This window comes from Marmota marmota, unplaced genomic scaffold (genome assembly GCF_001458135.2).
Source record: "Marmota marmota marmota unplaced genomic scaffold, marMar, whole genome shotgun sequence".
Taxonomy (NCBI): domain Eukaryota; kingdom Metazoa; phylum Chordata; class Mammalia; order Rodentia; family Sciuridae; genus Marmota; species Marmota marmota.
Window position 1 is genome coordinate 4,207,853 of NW_026000196.1, and position 19,307 is coordinate 4,227,159.

Genomic DNA, 19,307 nt, shown 5'->3' on the forward strand with positions numbered 1-19,307 from the left:
TGAGAACCAGCAACACTGCTCATTAACACTGCCCCAGAGGAAATCTGCAGGCTGAGTAGTTAGAAAGCAGAAAATATTTTATTTTTTGTTAAGTAGGATAATAAAATTAAAGTTAATAATTAAAGTTCAGTGAGAGAAAGTATTTAAATGTTCTATTCATATTTTTACCTATGAAAATGGTAAATTTATGCTTCCAAAGAAAGCATAATTGACTAGAGGCTTTTGTAGCAGATACTCAGATTCTGTAGTTCATACTTAGACAAAATCTGGTTGCTCTCTGAATTGATTTTATTTTCTGCCCCTACTATAAAAAAATAATAAAAATTTAAAAAAAACCTCAGTGAGGATGGGGATATTTGTTTTGTTAACTGCTGTTTTCACAGCATATCGCAGGACCTCGGTGAATATTGTGGAAGGAATAATGGCCATGTAGACCTTCAGCTGTGATTCAAGAAGATTATGTATACCTTGGCGCAGGGCTCAGGTAGTTGAATTACAGGCATAATCATTAGAAAGAAATAAGCAGTCTCCCAGGAACCTACAATGAGATCATAAATCCAGAGCAGTTTTTTCTTTCTTTTACCTTTTGGTTTTATTAGTTTTGCTTCTCCCCTATTGGTTGTACCTGCTCCCTACCCCCATAGTAACAGGCATATGTTTATTGAAGGAATAAGAAAAGGGAAAGGGGACACTTTCAAGGGAGATACTGGGTCCTCTCAGAGGGGAGAAGGGCTGCCATTTTCCATTTTATTTAAAACTTTATTTTCCCGTGAGTTGTTTTGTCTTTCTAAGAACTTATATTAATAGTTGATTTTTTTAAAGAAATCATTTTAAACTAATAAGTTTTGTTATGACCTAGGTATTTTGAATTTTTGTGTTTTATTGGTTTCTTTTTGCTCATTGGTGATAAAATCAGATGTTCATCACTGAGTAGTGGAGTAATAGTCCATTTTTTTCTAAAAAAGAAAAAAAGAGGGCTGGGGGTATAGCTCAGGTGGTTTAGTGCTTGCCTAGCATGCACAAGGCCCTGGGTTCAATCCCCAGCACCACAATACACACACACACACACACACACCAAAAAAAAAAAAAAACCCACAAACAAACAATAAAGTAAGTATGATTTCTGACTGGGTATAATTTCTGAAATCAGAAATTATTCTAACTTTGAACTTAATAACACCTTATTTATTTTACAATATATGAAGGGCTTTCGTGAGTATTTCATTTAATCTTAAAAATCACCCTATCAGCTCAGCATGATGTCATGAGCCTATATTCCACAGTACTTGGGAGGCTGAAGCAGGAGGATTGCTTGAACCCAGGAGTTTGAAATAGCCTGGGCAACATAGTGAGATACTGTGTCTTAAAAAAAAAAAAAAATTCACCCTTTACTATTACATTCAGATGAATGAATATCTGGGTTTCCATTGTCAGATGTTACATTAAAGAACTTGTGTGACATTGGAGTCTATGGCTAGAAATAGAAAGTGTTTATTTCGTGTTTTTTTTCCCAATGTGGTACTGGGATGGAACTCAGTGCTTCATGCATGCCAGGCAAGCACTCTACCACTGAGCCACAACCCCAGCCCTAGAAGTAGAGGTTGAGAGGGGGAAGACAGCTCCTTCCACTCTGCAGTTGATGTCTGGACACTGACTACCATGGCTTGAGAGTGTTCAGGAAATATCAGGATAATGAATGGATTCAAAATGATGCTATATAAGAAATGGTTGAAGAAACTCAGGCTCTTGGTAAGGAATGCATTGTCATAGGAAGCCAGAGGAGTTAAATACATTCTGTGTGAACTCTAGGATGGGAACTTTAAAAAGTCTTTGAAACAAAATTGTCAAAAATGTAATAAATTGTCATATTCTATACTTTTATCTGTTTAATAGTCTATAAACATGATCTGCTCAACTACTGGGCATTTTAGAAAGTCTGGATTGGTGGCTTCTATTAGTGCCAAGCTATCTACATCTGGAAGCTTTTAAGTAAGCTTGGGTGTGGCTTAGGAATCTGTATGGAATTTGGTGAACAACCTGGTTAAGACCCCCTGGACTGGATAACTTTAAGATTATCTTCTAATGCACAATGGAATTTTACTTAGCCATAAAGAAGAAAGAAATTATGGCATTTGTTGGTAAATGGATGAAACTGGGGAACATCGTGCTAAATGAAATAAACCAGATTCAGAAAATCAAGGGTCAGATGTTCTTTCCCACGTACAGAAGCTAGAGCAAAGTAAGGGGAATAAAAAAAGGGCATGGGTAGTCAGATATCATAAAGACAGAGGGAAGATCAACAGAGTAGGAGATTGACTAGAAAGGGGAGGAAATACAGAATGAATTTCACAAAATTAGATTATATCTATAAAGTGCCAATTAAATATATAAATGAGTGGAAGGTAGATCAGTAGAATAGAAGAAGGGGAGTAGGTAGAGGGAAAGTGGGGGACACTGGGGACTGAAATGGACTAAATATAAATTCCATGCATAAATTATTATGTTAAAATGAAGCTAGCTATTATGCACAACTATAATGCACCAATAAAAGCAAAAAAAAATTATCTTCTAATCCTAAAATCTGAAATATTACAGATAAAGGCCAAATAATATTCCCCTAATCTGGAACTGAGTTTGAGGCTATTATACTAATATGGTATCTCTTTTTAAAGCCTTTTGTCTTTTTCTTCCTCCTCAGCATTTTCTGCATTAGCAAATATTGACCTGGCTTTAGAGCAGGGAGATGCCCTGGCCTTATTCAAGGCTCTGCAGTCTCCTGCTCTGGGTCTTCGAGGACTCCAGCAACAGAACAGTGACTGGTACTTCAAGCAGCTCCTGAGTGATAAGCAGCAGAAGAGACAGGTGAACATACTCTGGGTGGAACCTGCAAGAGTTCCTGTACATCCATTTGATTTTTGTTTGTCTTTTGATATTGGGCATTGAACTCAGGTACATTAACCATCGAGACACATCTCCAGCCCTTTTTATTTTTTATTTTGAGACAGGGTCTTGCTAGGTTGCTGAGGCTGGCATTGAATTTGCCATCCTCCTCCCTCAGTCTCCCTAATTACTGGAATTACAGGCATGCACCACTGCACCCAGCTATTTACATCCATTTGAATTTCATTCTGTCATTTAAAGATATGGCCTTTTCTTATTCCTAATTTCTTTTCCATCATTAGTTGAAAAAAACTTTCCTTAGCTAAATTACACATTATCTTCAGCCCTCTTTTGCTTTTAGAGCTGTGAATCCTCTTTTAAAATAATTAATACCCTGAATCTAACCACTTCTTCACTTCAGTTGTCCTGCTCCTCCCTGAGAAAAAGCCTTTGAAGGAAAACAAAATCTGAATTTTTTTACATTATTACTTGGGAATTTCCACTTTAAAACAAACACACACCCCACACTAGTTTGCCTTGGCCAACACTGGGAAAATACTTAATTTTTTCAATGGGTAGATTATGTGAATTAAATTTTGTGGAGTTTTGGGTTTTTGTTTTTGTTTTTTTAAAGAACAAACATGAAGGGCTTTCTTTTTTGTCTAAATAAGGGCAAATATACATTTTACAAATTCTCTGTATGTTGGTTAGAGAAAGTAGCATTAATGTGCTCTAATGATTCTATAAACATTTTCTCTCAGAACATTTTGATGCTTTTCACAAAATAGTTTAAAAAATGTGCTGATATCTGGAAAGTCACTCTAGTCCAGATTTGTCTCTAGCCAAGCTGATACTTGGCTCCATGTAGCCCGTAGCTGTCACTTGTGTTCGCCCTGTGTCTGCTGCTAAGATATGAAAACTATCAGGTCTAGAGGCATAGGCATGAGTAATGTCTTCATAAATGTCCTTTGCTTTTCTCAGAGTGGTCATACTGATCCCCTGCAAAAAGAGGAGCTGCAATCTGGAGTAGATGCTGCAAACATTGCTGCCCAGCAATATCAGAGAAGTAAGAATCCTCTCAGCTGGGTGTCCCCTGAAATATTTAGGAAGGGAGGAAATTTGTGGCTTTATGTCAATAAGGGTATGAGGTTAGCATCTATTACTCCTCACCCTCTGCCCCAAGCCTACTAGCCATAATAACTACCAAGTACTTTGGGAGGCTGTAGGGTTCTTCCATTTTTTTTTTTTTTTGGCGGGGTGGGAAGTGTTGGCGTGGGTACCAGGGATTGATCTCAGGGGCATTTGACCACTGAGCCTCATTCCCAGCCCTATTTTGTATTTTATTTAGAGACAGGGTCTCACTAAGTTGCTTAGTGCCTCGCTTTTGCTGAGGCTGGCTTTGAACTGGCAATCCTCCTTCCTCCGCCTCCAGAGCTGCTGGGATTACAGGCGTGCACCACTGCGCCTAATGGGTTCTTCCAGTTTTAAAAGTAGAAGTAGAGTTAATGCAGGCTCACTTTGGCCAATAAGCACTTTATAGTCAGGGAAATATCTAGAGGAGGAGATACTAGATTGGTAAAATTTGAATTGTGAATGAGGAAAAGAAGAATGTTCCTTATGTGAGACAATAAGGAAGAAAGTGGGAGCAGGGGTGCAAAAGGTGAGCAATTCATTTAAGGAAATGGTGGTTAGAATAAAATTTTTGTATATGTTTTGGGTTGAATAAAGTCAGACAAAGTGTTAGAAAAGACTGTGGAATGCTTTGAATTGTAGCCTAAGATGTATTTGCTGGACTCCAGGGGAAAGAAAAGATGTTTTAGGTGGAGATAATATTGGCATATGGGATGAGTTGAGTAGAAAGAAAACACTGATGAGGAGAATGATTAGGAGGCTGCCCTTATTGAAATATGGTTCACATGTCATACATCATGCAAAAGAAGCAACATTTAAAAGATGAAAGATCCACTTCAAGCTTCATAGCCTGATATTTCATAGCTTCAGTGAAAATTGTCACCTCCTTTCCCATAGGGCTGTCTAAGCCTGCTGCATTTCTAACCTCCTATTTTCTGCATAGGATTGGCAGCAGTGGCAGCAATTAATGCTGCAATCCAGAAGGGTGTTGCTGAGAAGACTGTTTTGGAACTAATGAATCATGAAGCGCAGCTGCCCCAGGTGTATCCATTTGCTGCTGATCTTTATCAGAAGGAACTTGCTACTCTGCAGCAACAGAGTCCTGAAGTAAGTTAGTCAATCCTCTCTTGTTTGTAAGCCAAATGGGGTGAAAGTAAATTTAATACCCACATCTTAGTAAGCTTAGGTAGAATGTTTTTCCAGAAACTTACTTTTCTTATAGTTTATTTAAACTTCCGTCTCTCTTGGTATTGGAGAATACCTCCACTTACTGTGTTTTCTTTCTCCCTTTCTGTACAGCATAACCTCACCCATCCAGAGCTCTCTGTTGCTGTGGAGATGCTATCATCAGTGGCCCTAATCAACAGGGCACTGGAATCAGGAGACATTAGTACAGTGTGGAAGCAATTGAGCAGTTCAGTTACAGGCCTTACCAACATTGAGGAAGAAAACTGTCAGAGGTGGGTGCCCACAGTAAATGCATTGAGTCCATTACATACCTGATATCCCTGCATTTCATCTATCTTCTCTTCTGTTTTCTCTGCAGGCATTATGACTATAGTGTAATCATTCTTTTTTGTTGTTGTTGTTCTGCTTTGATTCTTTTTATTCTGTATTATGCTGAAGCATTTACAGTACATTACAGATACCATGATGTTCCTCTCCTAAATACATGTGCTTATCTAAATTTGTTATATAGCCAAAATAACACTGTACTATCAGCAATATTAATACTTCTTTTAATATCTTCTAAATCTTAGTTGTTGTTTTTTTTTTTTTTTTTCATTCTTGTTCAGTTGTTCCAAAACTGTCTTTTATAACTGGTTTATTCAAACCGGGATCTAGACCAGGACCATGTGTGGCATCTGGCTATGTCTCTTAGGTTTCTTTTAATCTAGAATAGGTCCTCTTTTTCATGACACTGACTTGTTAATGAGATGGGGCTAGTTGTTCTATAAAATTTCTCATCTTATGTATAGTTCTAGGAGCTTTCTCATGTTGCTTATTCTTATAAATTGGAAATTGGATCTAAAGGCTTAACATGATTTAGTTCACCATTTTTGTGATGTGAATATGATATGATATCAAAATTGACATATAAGATCTATTTTTTCTTCTATTTGAGATTCTTAGATTTTATCCTTGGGTCAGGGAGACAGTTTAAACACCATTGCATATTTTTTCCTTTAACAACAGGATATCATTTCTTTTTTAAAAAACTTTTTTTTTTTTGAGAGAGAGAAAGAGAGAATTTTTTAAATATTTATTTATTTTTAGTTTTCGGTGGACACAACATCTTTATTTGTATGTGGTGCTGAGGATCGAACCCAGGCTGCACGCATGCCAGGCGAGCATGCTACTGCTTGAGCCACATCCCCAGCCCCAGGATATCATTTCTTTTTGAACCTTTTACAACATCAAAGTGCTCCTTTCCCATTAACTGTTCACAGAATATTTTTTAACCCAATAGAGAATTTTTGCTTAAATCAGCACTTTAAAAGTTGCTGAATAATGATTTGTTCATCTGTCATTGCTTCTACATGCTCATGTGTCTGGTTGAGGAGGTGCTGGGAATTTAGCTCAGGGCCTCATGTGTGCTAGGCAGATGCTCTAGCATTGAGCTACACACCCAGTTTTTTTTTTTTTTTGGTCATTAAAGGAATTGCTTCAGTTGTTGCCCTTGATTCTATATATAACAAGCTATTGAATAAGTGACTTCCTTACATTTTCACATTTTGTTTAAGGGAACTCCTCAATCCCAAAACTTGCCTATAGATTATATCAAACAGTTGGGGTACCCTAGAGTCCTTTGTTCTTTGAGTACTTTGTTCCTTAGTCTTCTCATTTCTATTATCATCCTGAAGGTCTTTTGTTCTTGATTGGGGTTGGGGGCAGGTATCTCGATGAGTTGATGAAACTGAAAGCTCAGGCACATGCAGAGAATAATGAATTCATCACATGGAATGATATCCAAGCTTGTGTGGACCATGTGAACCTGGTGGTACAAGAGGAACATGAACGTGAGTAATCATCCTGCTCCTCAAGTAATGTCACTATTAAAGATGATGCAATTTCCACGAACTGGTTCTAGATATCGTTGCTAAAAATAACTTTTTTTGGGGGGGGGGTACCAGGGATTGAACTTGAACTTGGGGGCACTCAACCACTGAGCCACATCCCCAGCCTTATTTTATATTTTATTTAGGGACAGAGTCCCACTGAGTTGCTTAGTGCCTCGCTTTTGCTGAGGCTGGCTTTGAACTTGTAATCCTCCTGCCTCAGCCTCCCAAGCTCCTGGGATAACAGGCATGTGCTCCACACCTTGCTAGAATAACTTGTGTGTGTGTGTATGTATGGTGCTGGAGATTGAACCTAGGGCCTTGTGCTTGCAAGGCAAGCACTCTACCAACTGAGCCCCTAGAATAACTTTTGAGAGAAAAATATTTATAAAACTCAAAAAGCTAAGGTTGGGGGGCTGGGGTTGTGGCTCAGTGGTATAGCACTTGTCTAGCATGTACGAAGCACTGGGTTCAATTCTCAGCACCACATATAAATAAGTAAATAAAATAAAGGTCCATGAACAACTAATAAAAATATTTTTTAAAAAAAGCTAACATTGGATACTGTTTTCAAAACACTAGGCAATTGCTATAGTTAGGTATGAATCTAATAAATAAGTTTGAGGGACTGGGGATGTAGCTGTAGTGGTAGGACACTTATTTAACATGCATGGGGCCCTGGGTTCAATCCCTAGTACTACTGCCAAAGAAACGAAACAAAACAATAAGAAATTTGGGGCTGGGGTTGTGGCTCAGCGGTAGAGTACTCACCTAGCACGTGCAAGGCCCTGGGTTCGATCCTCAGCACCATATAAAAATAAATAAATAAAATAAAGGTATTGTGTCCAACTACAACTAAAAACAATAAATATTTTTTAAAAAATAAATTTTTCAGGAGGTGAATTGAATGTGATATATTACTGTTAAATGCTATTTTTTGGTGGTTTTTTTGTGTGTGTGTGTGTGGTGTGTATATATATATATATACACATATGTGTGTTGCTTTGCTCAGGTCGAGGGCACTATCCTTCACAAGAATCCTCTTGCTTTAGATATCTGTCTTAAGTTCCAGGCGGGGTTCTTAGGTCACTGCACTTGTGAACAACTGGCTATAAATTTGGGGGTTCCTTCTGTCCCCTCAGGCTCAATAGTTTGCTATTGAGAACTGGAAAAAGTGCTAGACTTATGATAATAGTTTTATTACAAAGATATAAATTAGGGCAATCAAATGAAGAGACCCATAGGGCAATATTTGGGAGGGTCTCAAATACAAGGCTCTGTGCCTTCAGTTCGTATCTTCCTCCTGATATTGATGTATATCACCCACCTGAGAAGCTCACCTGAGCAGTTTTTATTTGGGCTTCATTATTTACACATGGTTGACTGAATTAATTGTCCATGTGATTAAACTCAGTACCCATTCTGCTTTCTCTTCCTGGCAATCAGGAGGCCAGGCTGGTATCACATGACTCTAAGCCCCAGTCTTAACAATAATGTGATTGATCTTTCCAGCATGGCTAGTTCCCATCCTCAAATTACCTAGAGGCCCACTAGCAGTTGTTGGTTAGCATAAAGGCAGTTTTGGTGTAAGGATCCACTATAAAGAACACAGATACACCTGTCACCCAGGTTATTCTAAGGATTTTAGAGGCTCCCTCCCAGGAACTAGGGACAAAGACCAGCCAAATTTTGCATGTATAAGAGTCCTTATCAAAATACACAGTTGCCTAAATACTTCTCATTTTACTTTCCTTTAAGAAATAACAGCTCATTCAGAGGAAAAGAGATTTGCCTTGGAATGGTGGTGGTGATGGTGGTGGTGGTGGTGGGGGGCTAGGTTTAAATCTTCCATCTGCCTCTTGTTTAATATATTATCTTAAGAGAAAAGATTCTTAAACTTTCTCTTTTCTTCTATAAAAATATTTAATTAGGGGCTGGGGTTGTGGCTCAGTGGTCGAGTGCTCACCTAGCACTAAGAACCCTTAAACTCTGACTTTTTATGAGTCAGGAGTAGTTGATTACATTTTTTTAAATGCAAATATTTCACAATACTGAATTTTTTAAAAATACCTTTATTTATTTATTTATTTATGTGGGTGGGAGGGCTGAGGATCGAACCCAGGGCCTTCATGTGCTAGGTGAGCACTCTACTGCTGAGTTACAACCCCAGCCCTATTACATATTTGATTGTACCTGAAAGCTATAAAGCCAGTTTCATGAAAATTCCCTGTCAATTTTAAGTTAGAAGAATTAAAAAAACAAAACAACAAAAAAAAAACTTTGGCTTTCAATAGGAATGAATATGAGGGACTCTAGATTAAATAAGAACTAAATTATTTTTTTTTAAACATTTTCTTTTATTTGTAGATGGACACAATACTTTTATTTATTTATATGTGGTGCTGAGGATCAAACCCAATGCCCCACGTGTGCTAGGCAAGTGCTTGACCACTGAGCTACCATCCCAGCCCACACTAAATTATTTTTAAAAAGTATTTCTTACTGGGTAACAAATGGTGGTCAGATTCATGGTTACTCTGGTGGACATATGATTAGCATGTTTCAAGATTTATTTTTAGAAAGAGGTCTCAGCCAAATTTGCCAAATTTTATTCTATTGTGTGCATGTGCTAATATGTAACAACAAATCCACCATTATATACTATTATAATGCACCGATAAAAATGGGGAAAAATGGAAAATGAGTCTCACTATATTGCATATGCTGATCTTGAGCTTGTGGATTCAAGAGGTCCTTCCCCCTCAGACACCTGAGTAACTGCTACTACAAGTGTTCACCACCATGCTTGGATAGGATTGATTTGTTTATACATTTTGTAATTTTAAAAAATAACCTTTTTCTTTGTATATCTAGGGATTTTGGCCATTGGTTTAATTAATGAAGCCCTGGATGAAGGTGATGCCCAAAAAACTCTGCAGACCCTGCAAATTCCTGCAGCTAAACTTGAAGGAGTTCTTGCAGAAGTAGCCCAGCATTACCAAGATACACTGATTAGAGCAAAGAGAGAAAAGGCCCAGGTGAGCAGTGTTGGATTTATTCTTTTTGTTTAGAGCAATTCATCCTTTGTAAAGATGGGATGTCTCTTTGATGTATTTATTGACAATTTTCTGGTCCCCCATAGATTAAGAGCACTGGAGAGAGTGAGCTATGAGAATTAGAGACTCCACTTTCCTGAAGTTCATGCTATTTTACATATTTGGGGTTTTGTTTTTGTTGTTAGTTGTAGACATTTCTCTTAGGGTAAATTCTTTATTGAAATATAAGATCCAGAAAAATGCACAAACTATATAAGTATTCAAGTTACATAAATTTTTAAAACTTAACATGCCTGTGTAATTGGTATACAGAGTATAGGAAACATTACCAGCACCCCTCAAATCTCCTTAATGTCCTCTGCTGCCCTGTCCATTCTGCCATTTGGTGGTAACCACTATCCTGATTTTTAACACCATAGCTCATTTTGGCCCATTTTTAAACTATATTTAAATTGAACCATACACTATGTATTCTTTTGGTATTGAGCTTCTGTTGCCCAACATGTTAGTGATGTTCATCTGTGTGGTCACATGTAATAATAGTTTATTCATTCTCATTGTTTTGCACTATCCTATTGTACAATGATGTATTCTATTATTGGTGAAATTTTTTTTGTTTGTTTTTTTTCTCCCATTACTGGGGATTAAACCTATGGATGCTCTACCACTGAGCTCTCTCTCCAGCCATTTTATTTAATTATTTTTTATGATTTTATTTTTTGATACTAGAAAAGGAACCCAGGGGTGCTTTACCATTGACTGCATCCTTAATCCTTTTTATTTTGAAACAGAGTCTTGCTTAATTGTCCAGGCTGGCCTTGAACTTGTGATCCTCCTCTGCCTCAGCCTTCTGAATTGCTGGGATTACAGGCATGTGTGAACATGCCTGACACTTTTTTTAGACAGGGTGTCCCTAAGTTGTGGAGGCTGGCCTCAAACTTTCATCATCCTAAAAAGGAACCAAATCATGCTATATATGTTCCTTTGTGACTGGCTGCTCTCCCCCACCACCTGTAATGGGAATTGAACTCGGGACTACTCTTTTCAATCAGGCCCTTTTTTCAATTATGAAACAGGGTCTTACTAAGTTGCCCAGGCTGGCCTTGAACTTGCCATCCTCTTTCCTCAATCTCCCAAAAAACTAGGTTTACGGGCATGCACTACTGTGTCTTGTGTGACTAGCTTCTTAGATGTAGCTTGATTTATTCAACCGTAATATGTATCAGTACTTCATTTTTTTTTTATTACTGAATAATATTCTGTTGCAGACATTTTATTTTTTTCATTGATAAGTCAATGGCTGTATAGGTTATTTCTACTTTATTTCTATTAGGAATAATGCTGCTATAAAAGTGCTTTTAAAATTAATTGTATAAACCCATCTTTTAAAAAGTTTATTGGTTGTGGTTCCTAGCTAGTTTGTTGGGGAAACTGAAAATAATTTATACTTCTTTTTATGCTGTTGTTGTCTAGGAAGTTGCCTTGTATGTAGTAGGCCTCATGTATTAGTTGCATGATTAAAACATAATTACATCTATTTTTCTAATTGTGATTTTTTAAGTTCTTTCTAAGTAATAACAGCTAAATAGGAAGAACCATGGCTTCCTTTTCTGTCTTAGAAAATCCCTCAAGTGATATTCTTAGAGGGACTTGAAAAGCTAAAAGGAAATTTTAATTCAAGGAGTCAGATTCTTTCTGGGAAGTCAGAGATAAAAAAAAAAAAAAAATAGCTGAAGGCTCTAGTGTATGGGAGGAGTTGCTTATACACTGACACCATGCAGGCACTATAAATTTGGATTGGAGTGAAAGAGTTGTGGGTAATATTATAGTGTTAACTGATGATCTCCTTTGATTCCCTTGCTATGAAAGTAGTTGACAATTTACATGTCCTAAACACGTGAGTGTAGTGGTTGTAGGTTTTCTTTAAGAGGCACATTATTATGCAGAATGTCACCTGATCCCATGCAGAGCATTGAATCAACTCCTATTTCACAGGCAAGAAATGGAGACTAAGGGATCATCTGATTTCATGTATTTGAGTAAGAAGGAGTTGGCTTTGGAGAAGCTAGAATCTGAGGTCTCAGTCTTTCATTTATTCATTGAACTTGCCAATCATCAGAAAAGTAATTTAAAAATACATATTTCTAAATTTTAATTCTACTGATTTAGAATATCAGCTGTGGGGCTTGGCTGCAATGATTCTGTATAGTTTGGAGGTAATAGTGTTTGCTTTCAGGAATGTCCAAAGGAGCCTTATATCGGACTGTCAGAAGAGTGGAATTTGGGAGAATATACTAGGTTGAGCTCCATATCTAAAGAGGAAAGTAGATAGTACAGAATGTGCATAGTCCTCACTCATGTTGTAAGGCTGTTTGCTCTTTTTTTAATGGTACTGAGGGTTGAACCCAGGGGTTCTCTACCACCAAACTATGTCCTCAGCCCTTTTTATTTTTTATTTTTGGGTCTCCTTAAGTTGTCAAGACTGGCTTCAAACTTAACAATCTTCTTGCCTCAGCCCCTCAAAGTAGCCTGGGATTACAAGTCTGTTTCACTTTGCCTGGCTCTGTTTACTCCTTTTGTTTGCATCATGGGAGTTAAACTTTAAGAGGATGTGAGTGGAGTTTGAAGCATTTCCTTTTGCTGTGGAATAACTTTTCAGAGTTCATCAAAGTGGAGGAAGGGTAGAGTTGAAGAAAAATTTGCTTAACTTTGTCAGGTCCCAGCTTCATCAGCTGCACTGTAGGTGGAATTGTCTTTTTGAAGCTTCAGGATTTTTTTTTAATATTTATTTTTTAGTTATAGGTGGACACAAAATCTTTATTATTATTATTATTATTTTTATGTGGTGCTGAGGATCAAACCCAGGGCCTCATGCATGCTAGGCGAGCACTCTACCTCTGAGCCACAACTCTAGCCCTGAAGCTTCAGTTTTTCTTCCAAGTTTCTATGAGTCATTTTGGGAATGGTTTTTTTTTGTTGTTGTTGTTGTTGTTGTTTTTAAATTTATTTATTTATTTTTAATTTTTTATTGTTGGTTGTTCAAATCATTACATAGTTCTTGACATATCATATTTCACACTTTGATTCAAGTGGGTTATGAACTCCCATTTTTACCCCATATACAGATTGCAGAATCACATCAGTTACACATCCATTGATTTACATATTGCCATACTAGTGTCTGTTGTGTTCTGCTGCCTTTCCTATCCTCTACTATCCCCCTTCTCCTCCCCTCCCCTCCCCTCTTCTCTCTCTACCCCCTCTACTGTCATTCATTTCTCCCCCTTGTATTATTTTTCCCTTTCCCCTCACTTCCTCTTGTATGTACTTTTGTATAACCCTGAGGGTCTCCTTCCATTTCCATGCAATTTCCCTTCTCTCTCCCTTTCCCTCCCACCTCTCATCCCTGTTAAATGTTAATCTTCTTCTCCTGCTCTTCGTCCCTACTCTGTTCTTAGTTACTCTCCTTATATCAAAGAAGACATTTGGCATTTGTTTTTTAGGGATTGGCTAGCTTCACTTAGCATAATCTGCTCTAATGCCATCCATTTCCCTGCAAATTCTAATAAATATCACTGCATTCCAAATTTTGTAAGCAAAATAAATACCTTCATTTGTTTTCTTGTAGTATCTTTGTGTATACTCTTGGTATTGAGTAATACTGGTCTTATAGAGTGATTTGGAAATCATCCTATAAGGAATTATTTCCTTATAGAAAGAGTTTGGAAGTATTTCTAAAGGTTTGGTTAATTGTTCTTTAAACATTTGATAGAATCCACCAGGAAAGCCATATGACCCTGGGGTTGTAGGAGTTTTTTTTGGTGGTGATGGGTGGGGTTTGATTATGAATTCTGCTTCTATGCTTGACATCAGTCAGTTTACATTATCTGGAAGTATTCTTTCTGCCCCTTTTTCTTCTTGTCTTCAGGGAATCTCATCGTGCTCACCTCAGCATAATGGTGGCCAGATCTCAGACTTTGTCCATTTTTCTTTATTATTTTTCTTGCTGATTCTCAGATCATCTCGATTCACCTATTTCAAGTTTTCTTCTTCTTCTTCTTATTATTATTATTTGTATATGAACACAATACCTTTGTTTTATTTGTTTATTTTTTTTAATGTGGTGTGGGGATTGAATCCAGTGTCTCACACATGCCAGGCAAGCGTGCTACCACTGAGCTACAACCCCAGTCCAAGTTTGCTAATTTTTTCTTTCACTTGATCAAATCTATTTTGAACCTCTCTAGTGAATTTTTCTTTCAGCTATTGTACTTTTCAATTCCAGAATTTCAGTTTTAGTGTAGTTTGATTTCTCTTGGTGAGACATACTTTTCTTTAATTCTCTAGACATGATTTCCTTTAGTTCTCTAACATACTTAAAATAGCTGAATTAAGCCTTTGTAAGTCTAATTTTGGGCTTCCTTAAGGATGCTTTCCCTTTGTTTATGTTTTTGGAAACTAGACAATTTATTAATCAAATGTGGCAACCCTGGAAATCAAATTTCACTCCTTCTTGAGGGTTTGTTCAGTGACTTTTCTGACTTTTCTGAATTCTGTAAGGCATATTCCTATCATGGGTCCCCTGATGTCAGCTGGGTTAGCTAGTGGTGAACTAATGTTAAATCATTTCCTTCAATCCCAAAGCCAATAAGGCTCCCAGCTGTTGCAGAGGGGCTCTGTGCACATGTTGGAGCACAACTTCAACAATTAAACCAGTTTGTAATTCTGTCTTAACCTTCACTTCATATTGCCCAGATGCTCAAGGTCCGCCCAAGGTGAGACTTGTAGCTTTATTTATCATATCTTCTCTGAGTATGTGCAAATCTCACAAATTCACTGTGACCTTCTAGATTCCCATCCCAGGAATATGTCACATTTTTAAAGTTCTCCCTGGATATCTTATTATCAGGCTTTTCCTTCTAAGCTTTTTGGTTAGTCTATGTTTGCCCAAACTCTTATCCATTGCTGCAGGTCTCCATGATGTTGAATTTACCTCTTACTGCCCCAGGAGGAAAGTCTGTACAGTTAGTTAGGTCAAATAAGGACAGACAGGCAAGTGTGATCCTCCAGGGATCCACCAAACAGGCCAATTAATGACAGTTCTCTGGGGGAGCTTTGAAGTCAGGGTGGGGACAGGTGGGAATATGACAGTTAAAAGCTTACCACTAAAAGCTGAATATTCTTACCAAGATTTACTATTTTGAGTTAGCCCTCCCAATAGCTGCAAGCCTTTGATTAATCACCGTCGTTTTTTAAAAAATTTGATTCTATTTTCCTCTCCTTGTATTTGTTCCTTTTATACCTCTTTCTCTAAACTTCCACTATGCAGCAACTAACAGATTAATATCTAACCAGCAGGAACCAAAAGGGTTATGCTCTATTCTGATAGTTTATGTTGTGTAGTTGATAAATGTTAAGTAGAGTCACATATGTGTTAATGTGTATGTGTTATGTCCAGGTCTGTGGCTATGTACATGTGTATATGTAATATTTTGACTATCACACACATAAACCATGTCACATAATAAAAGAGAGGGTTTAAAGAAAGTTTTAAGGGGTAAGAAGTACCCCATAGAGTTGTGTTTTTGTGCTTTCCATATATATATATACACACAGACATACATACATACATACATACATATATACATATATACATAAAATAGCCATTCTTTTACCCTTCTCTTTTCCTTTCCCCATGTTTTCTGGCTCTCTTACCACTTTTTCTTCCCAATAGTATTGGGGATCGAACCCAGGGGCACTCTACCACTGAACTATGTGTCCAACCTCCCCTTTAAAAAAAAATTGACATAGGATTTTGCCAAGTTGTTCAGGTTGGCCTTGAACTTAACCATCCTCCTGCCTCAGCCTCTCAAATAGCTTGAGATTACAGGTGTGTGCCACCATGCTTGGCTCCTTTACCTCTTTAACCTCCAGTTATTGCTCACTCCTTTTTAAAAATTCTTATTTCTGGTCCTTATCCATCCATCTACCCCCACCCCCAAAGGTACAAACTTTTTTTTTTTTTTAAATGCTTTTATTTATTTACTTTTATGTGGTGCTGAGGATCGAACCCAGTGCCTCACAAGTGCTAGGCAAGTGCTCTACCATTGAGTCACAACCCCACACCCTGGTCCTTATCTCTTTACCTCTTTTGAAATGTAATCATGTTCCTAAGTGCCTATCAGAGTTGTTAGGGGGCTGTATTTTATTTTGAATAGCATTTTCACATTAAATCTTTTTTTTGTCTCAGTATTCTCTGTGATACCTAGCTCAGGGTTTTAATACCATCCTCAGTGATTTGAGTTAATCTTGGATTATCTCTTAGAACAAACTTCACTGATCGTGAGTTTTATGATCTTATTTGATCTTATTCAATGTACTTGGAGCAATAAGAACCTGCTCTTCCTTTACACTGGGATGAGGTGAAATATGCTGTCTGTCTTCTCTTCAGTCTGCTGAAAGGTATTTCTCTAACATGTTTCCTGAACGTACTTGAGATACTAATCCATTCTCTTTTTCTTGCTTTTGACAGTGTCACTCTATTGCTTCTTTCTTAGAGGAATATGTATGGAAGGTTTACCTTAATCACTTTACTTTAGTTTGCATGGGGCAGGAAAGACAGAATTCTTCCAAAGCTCTGCCTTCCTCTCCCTGCAAGGGAGGGAAAGAGCTTTGCTTATAGCACATTTTATTCAAGGATAATCACTATGGGATCAGGCAAAAAGTGAACCAAAAGTGTCTTGATTCTGTGGAAATGCCTCTGTGTGTGTGTGTGTGTGTGTGTGTTTGTGTGTTTGTTTTGAATGCAAGTGTTTTTAGGCTGCTTCCCTTGGAGACTGGAGGTTTAGCCTGTTGCTTATGACTTCTCAATTTGCAGTTTCACAAGCCTGTTCCTGACTCATCGTAGTTTCACATTGGATCTATTGTTTCACATTTCCAGCACTTACTTTTAAGACTCTAGGGGATTGTGTGTGGTCATTTTCTATTTTCAGTAACAGAAGGTGGCTAGTGGGTAGGAGAGTCTAGTAGCTATTCGGTGATTTTTTTTTTTTTCTTTCTCTTTATCAGTTTACTCTTTTTCCTTTCTCAAGACTATGAACTTTTTAAAATTGGGACTGGTCTGCCACCCACATAATTTGGTTAAATGATCTTCTCTGTAACTTTGGGATTTTTGTTTTTGTTTTTTGTGGTGCTCGAACCTAGGGCTTTGTGCATACTAAACAAGTGCTCTACCACTGAGCCACATTTCTAGCCCCATGATCTTTCTTTCTAAAACTCCGTATTTGAGAAATATGAATGCTCTCAATTTCACATTTGGTGGGGTGTGGGTTACCCTTTCAGCAACAGTCTTTATAGCTTTCAGGGATATGGCTGCTCTGCTCTGCTGAGTGAAATGTTGTGTTACTCTCTACAATAAGACAGGAAGAAAGCCAGTCTCCCCTAACATTTTGTGGCTTCAGCTTTTGGGCAGTACAATTTTCCACTTTGCCCCAAAGCCCAGACACTGCCTCATCTAGCCACACAGTCAAGATTATTGACTAAGTTCTTTATTCTGCCTCACTGGTGCCTTGGCAAACTATATTCACATCAAGTAATTTCACTGGTTGTTTGAACTACTGTTTATCCCAATTGCTATTAGCACAATCCTCAGGAGCATGGTAATTTTGTTAGGCCTGCCAAGATCACCATAAATGTGCATCTCACAACCTGGCCATTTAAAAATCTGAGGTGTCTTGCCCATTCTGAAGAAGGCTGCCACAGTCATCTGATGAATTGATGCTCTGTATAAAGATTTTAGAGATATCTTATAAAACAAAGCACTCTCACTCTTTTGGAACAGGTAGCTTATGTAACTATAAGTCCAACCATTGAAATCTAAGTAGGTGTCAGAGGTGGTTTCCAATTCTGACTCTCAGACTTAGAATAGGTAGACAATAGAATATCTATTGTGCTAACTAATAGTAACAGAAGTACTACCTACTACTTTACTACCTACTACTTTTCTAAATCGTACTTTGTTAGCCAGATTTGTGAAAATTGGCAGGTATTAGAGCAAGATATTTCTGGTAATCCAGTGCCTTTCATGATCACCAGTATCCTATTTAAAAAAGTATACCCATAACACATTGTCTGTGAGCTGAGGACTAGGCAAAGCACTTGCCTAGCATGCACAAGGCCTTGGGTTTGATACACAGCACCATATACATACGAAAAAAGAAAGAAAGGTCTAAAGCTATATTTAGAAAGACGGAAATAAGTCATTTCTATGATATCACCTCTGTTCCCAGTAGTCAACTCAAAGTACATTGTGGGGTAATGAGCTTTTGTTGAGCATATTAAGGAAACTAATCATCATTTATTGGTGTGTTTCTCTGAAAATGTGTTTTTAATTTCCCAAGAACTGATTTAACATGAAAATGTTAGAATATAATCTGGTGATAAGTTTAGATTGCCTGTAGTAATTCATTTCTTTAAATGTGGTAATTTAAAAAGTTCTGTTTAAATTAAGACTTGACAGGCATTGGTAATCACAGAGAATATTAACTTCCTCTGAATATTTTAAACAAAGGAGACTTTCTAAAGAAAGTGCTACATATTCATATACTTGCTTTAGTCTTTGTCAAAGTCCCTGGGTCCTTTCCCAGTTTTTCTGCTAATTTTGCACCTTCTAGCTGCTCTTGACTTCTTCAACCACTTGAGTTCATTATTTATTTATTTGTAGTTTTAGATGGACAGCATGTTATTTTTTTATTTTTATGTGGTGCTAAGGATGGAACCCAGTGCCTCACAAGTGCTTTGCCACTGAGCTTCAGCCCCGTGCATTTTTATTTGTCCTCCATTACATCTGAGCCATTACCCCTTAAAACCTTTATCAGTTTTTTGATGCCTGTCTTCTTCCATCTGACTAATATATTTGGAACTTCTTCCTCCATATCTAATTGAGTCTCAGAAGCCCCCCTCATCACTTGTACATTGGTTTCATGATTCTCATTTTGCTTTTAATAATATGTAGGAAACCCAGGATGAGTCAGCTGTGTTATGGTTGGATGAAATTCAAGGTGGAATTTGGCAGTCCAACAAAGACACCCAAGAAGCACAGAAGTGTATGTATCAGCTATTTTATTTCTGTTTTTTTGTGGAGGGTATGGGTGGTGAGGTATTCCATATCTCCATGTTCAGC

The 19,307-nt window shown here is 37.6% G+C and overlaps 1 protein-coding gene across 2 annotated transcripts in view; it reads left to right on the forward strand.

The window, feature by feature from the left end:
* Iqgap1 (IQ motif containing GTPase activating protein 1) overlaps nt 1-19,307 on the forward strand; it is a 107,163-nt gene that overhangs the window by 55,049 nt on the left and 32,807 nt on the right. For both annotated transcript variants that reach the window (XM_015493036.2, XM_048790217.1), the window contains exons 10-16: nt 2,699-2,862; nt 3,862-3,946; nt 4,955-5,118; nt 5,311-5,471; nt 6,907-7,031; nt 9,945-10,108; nt 19,140-19,230. In XM_015493036.2, coding sequence (XP_015348522.1) covers nt 2,699-2,862; nt 3,862-3,946; nt 4,955-5,118; nt 5,311-5,471; nt 6,907-7,031; nt 9,945-10,108; nt 19,140-19,230 — 954 coding nt within the window. The remainder of the gene's footprint in view (nt 1-2,698; nt 2,863-3,861; nt 3,947-4,954; nt 5,119-5,310; nt 5,472-6,906; nt 7,032-9,944; nt 10,109-19,139; nt 19,231-19,307) is intronic.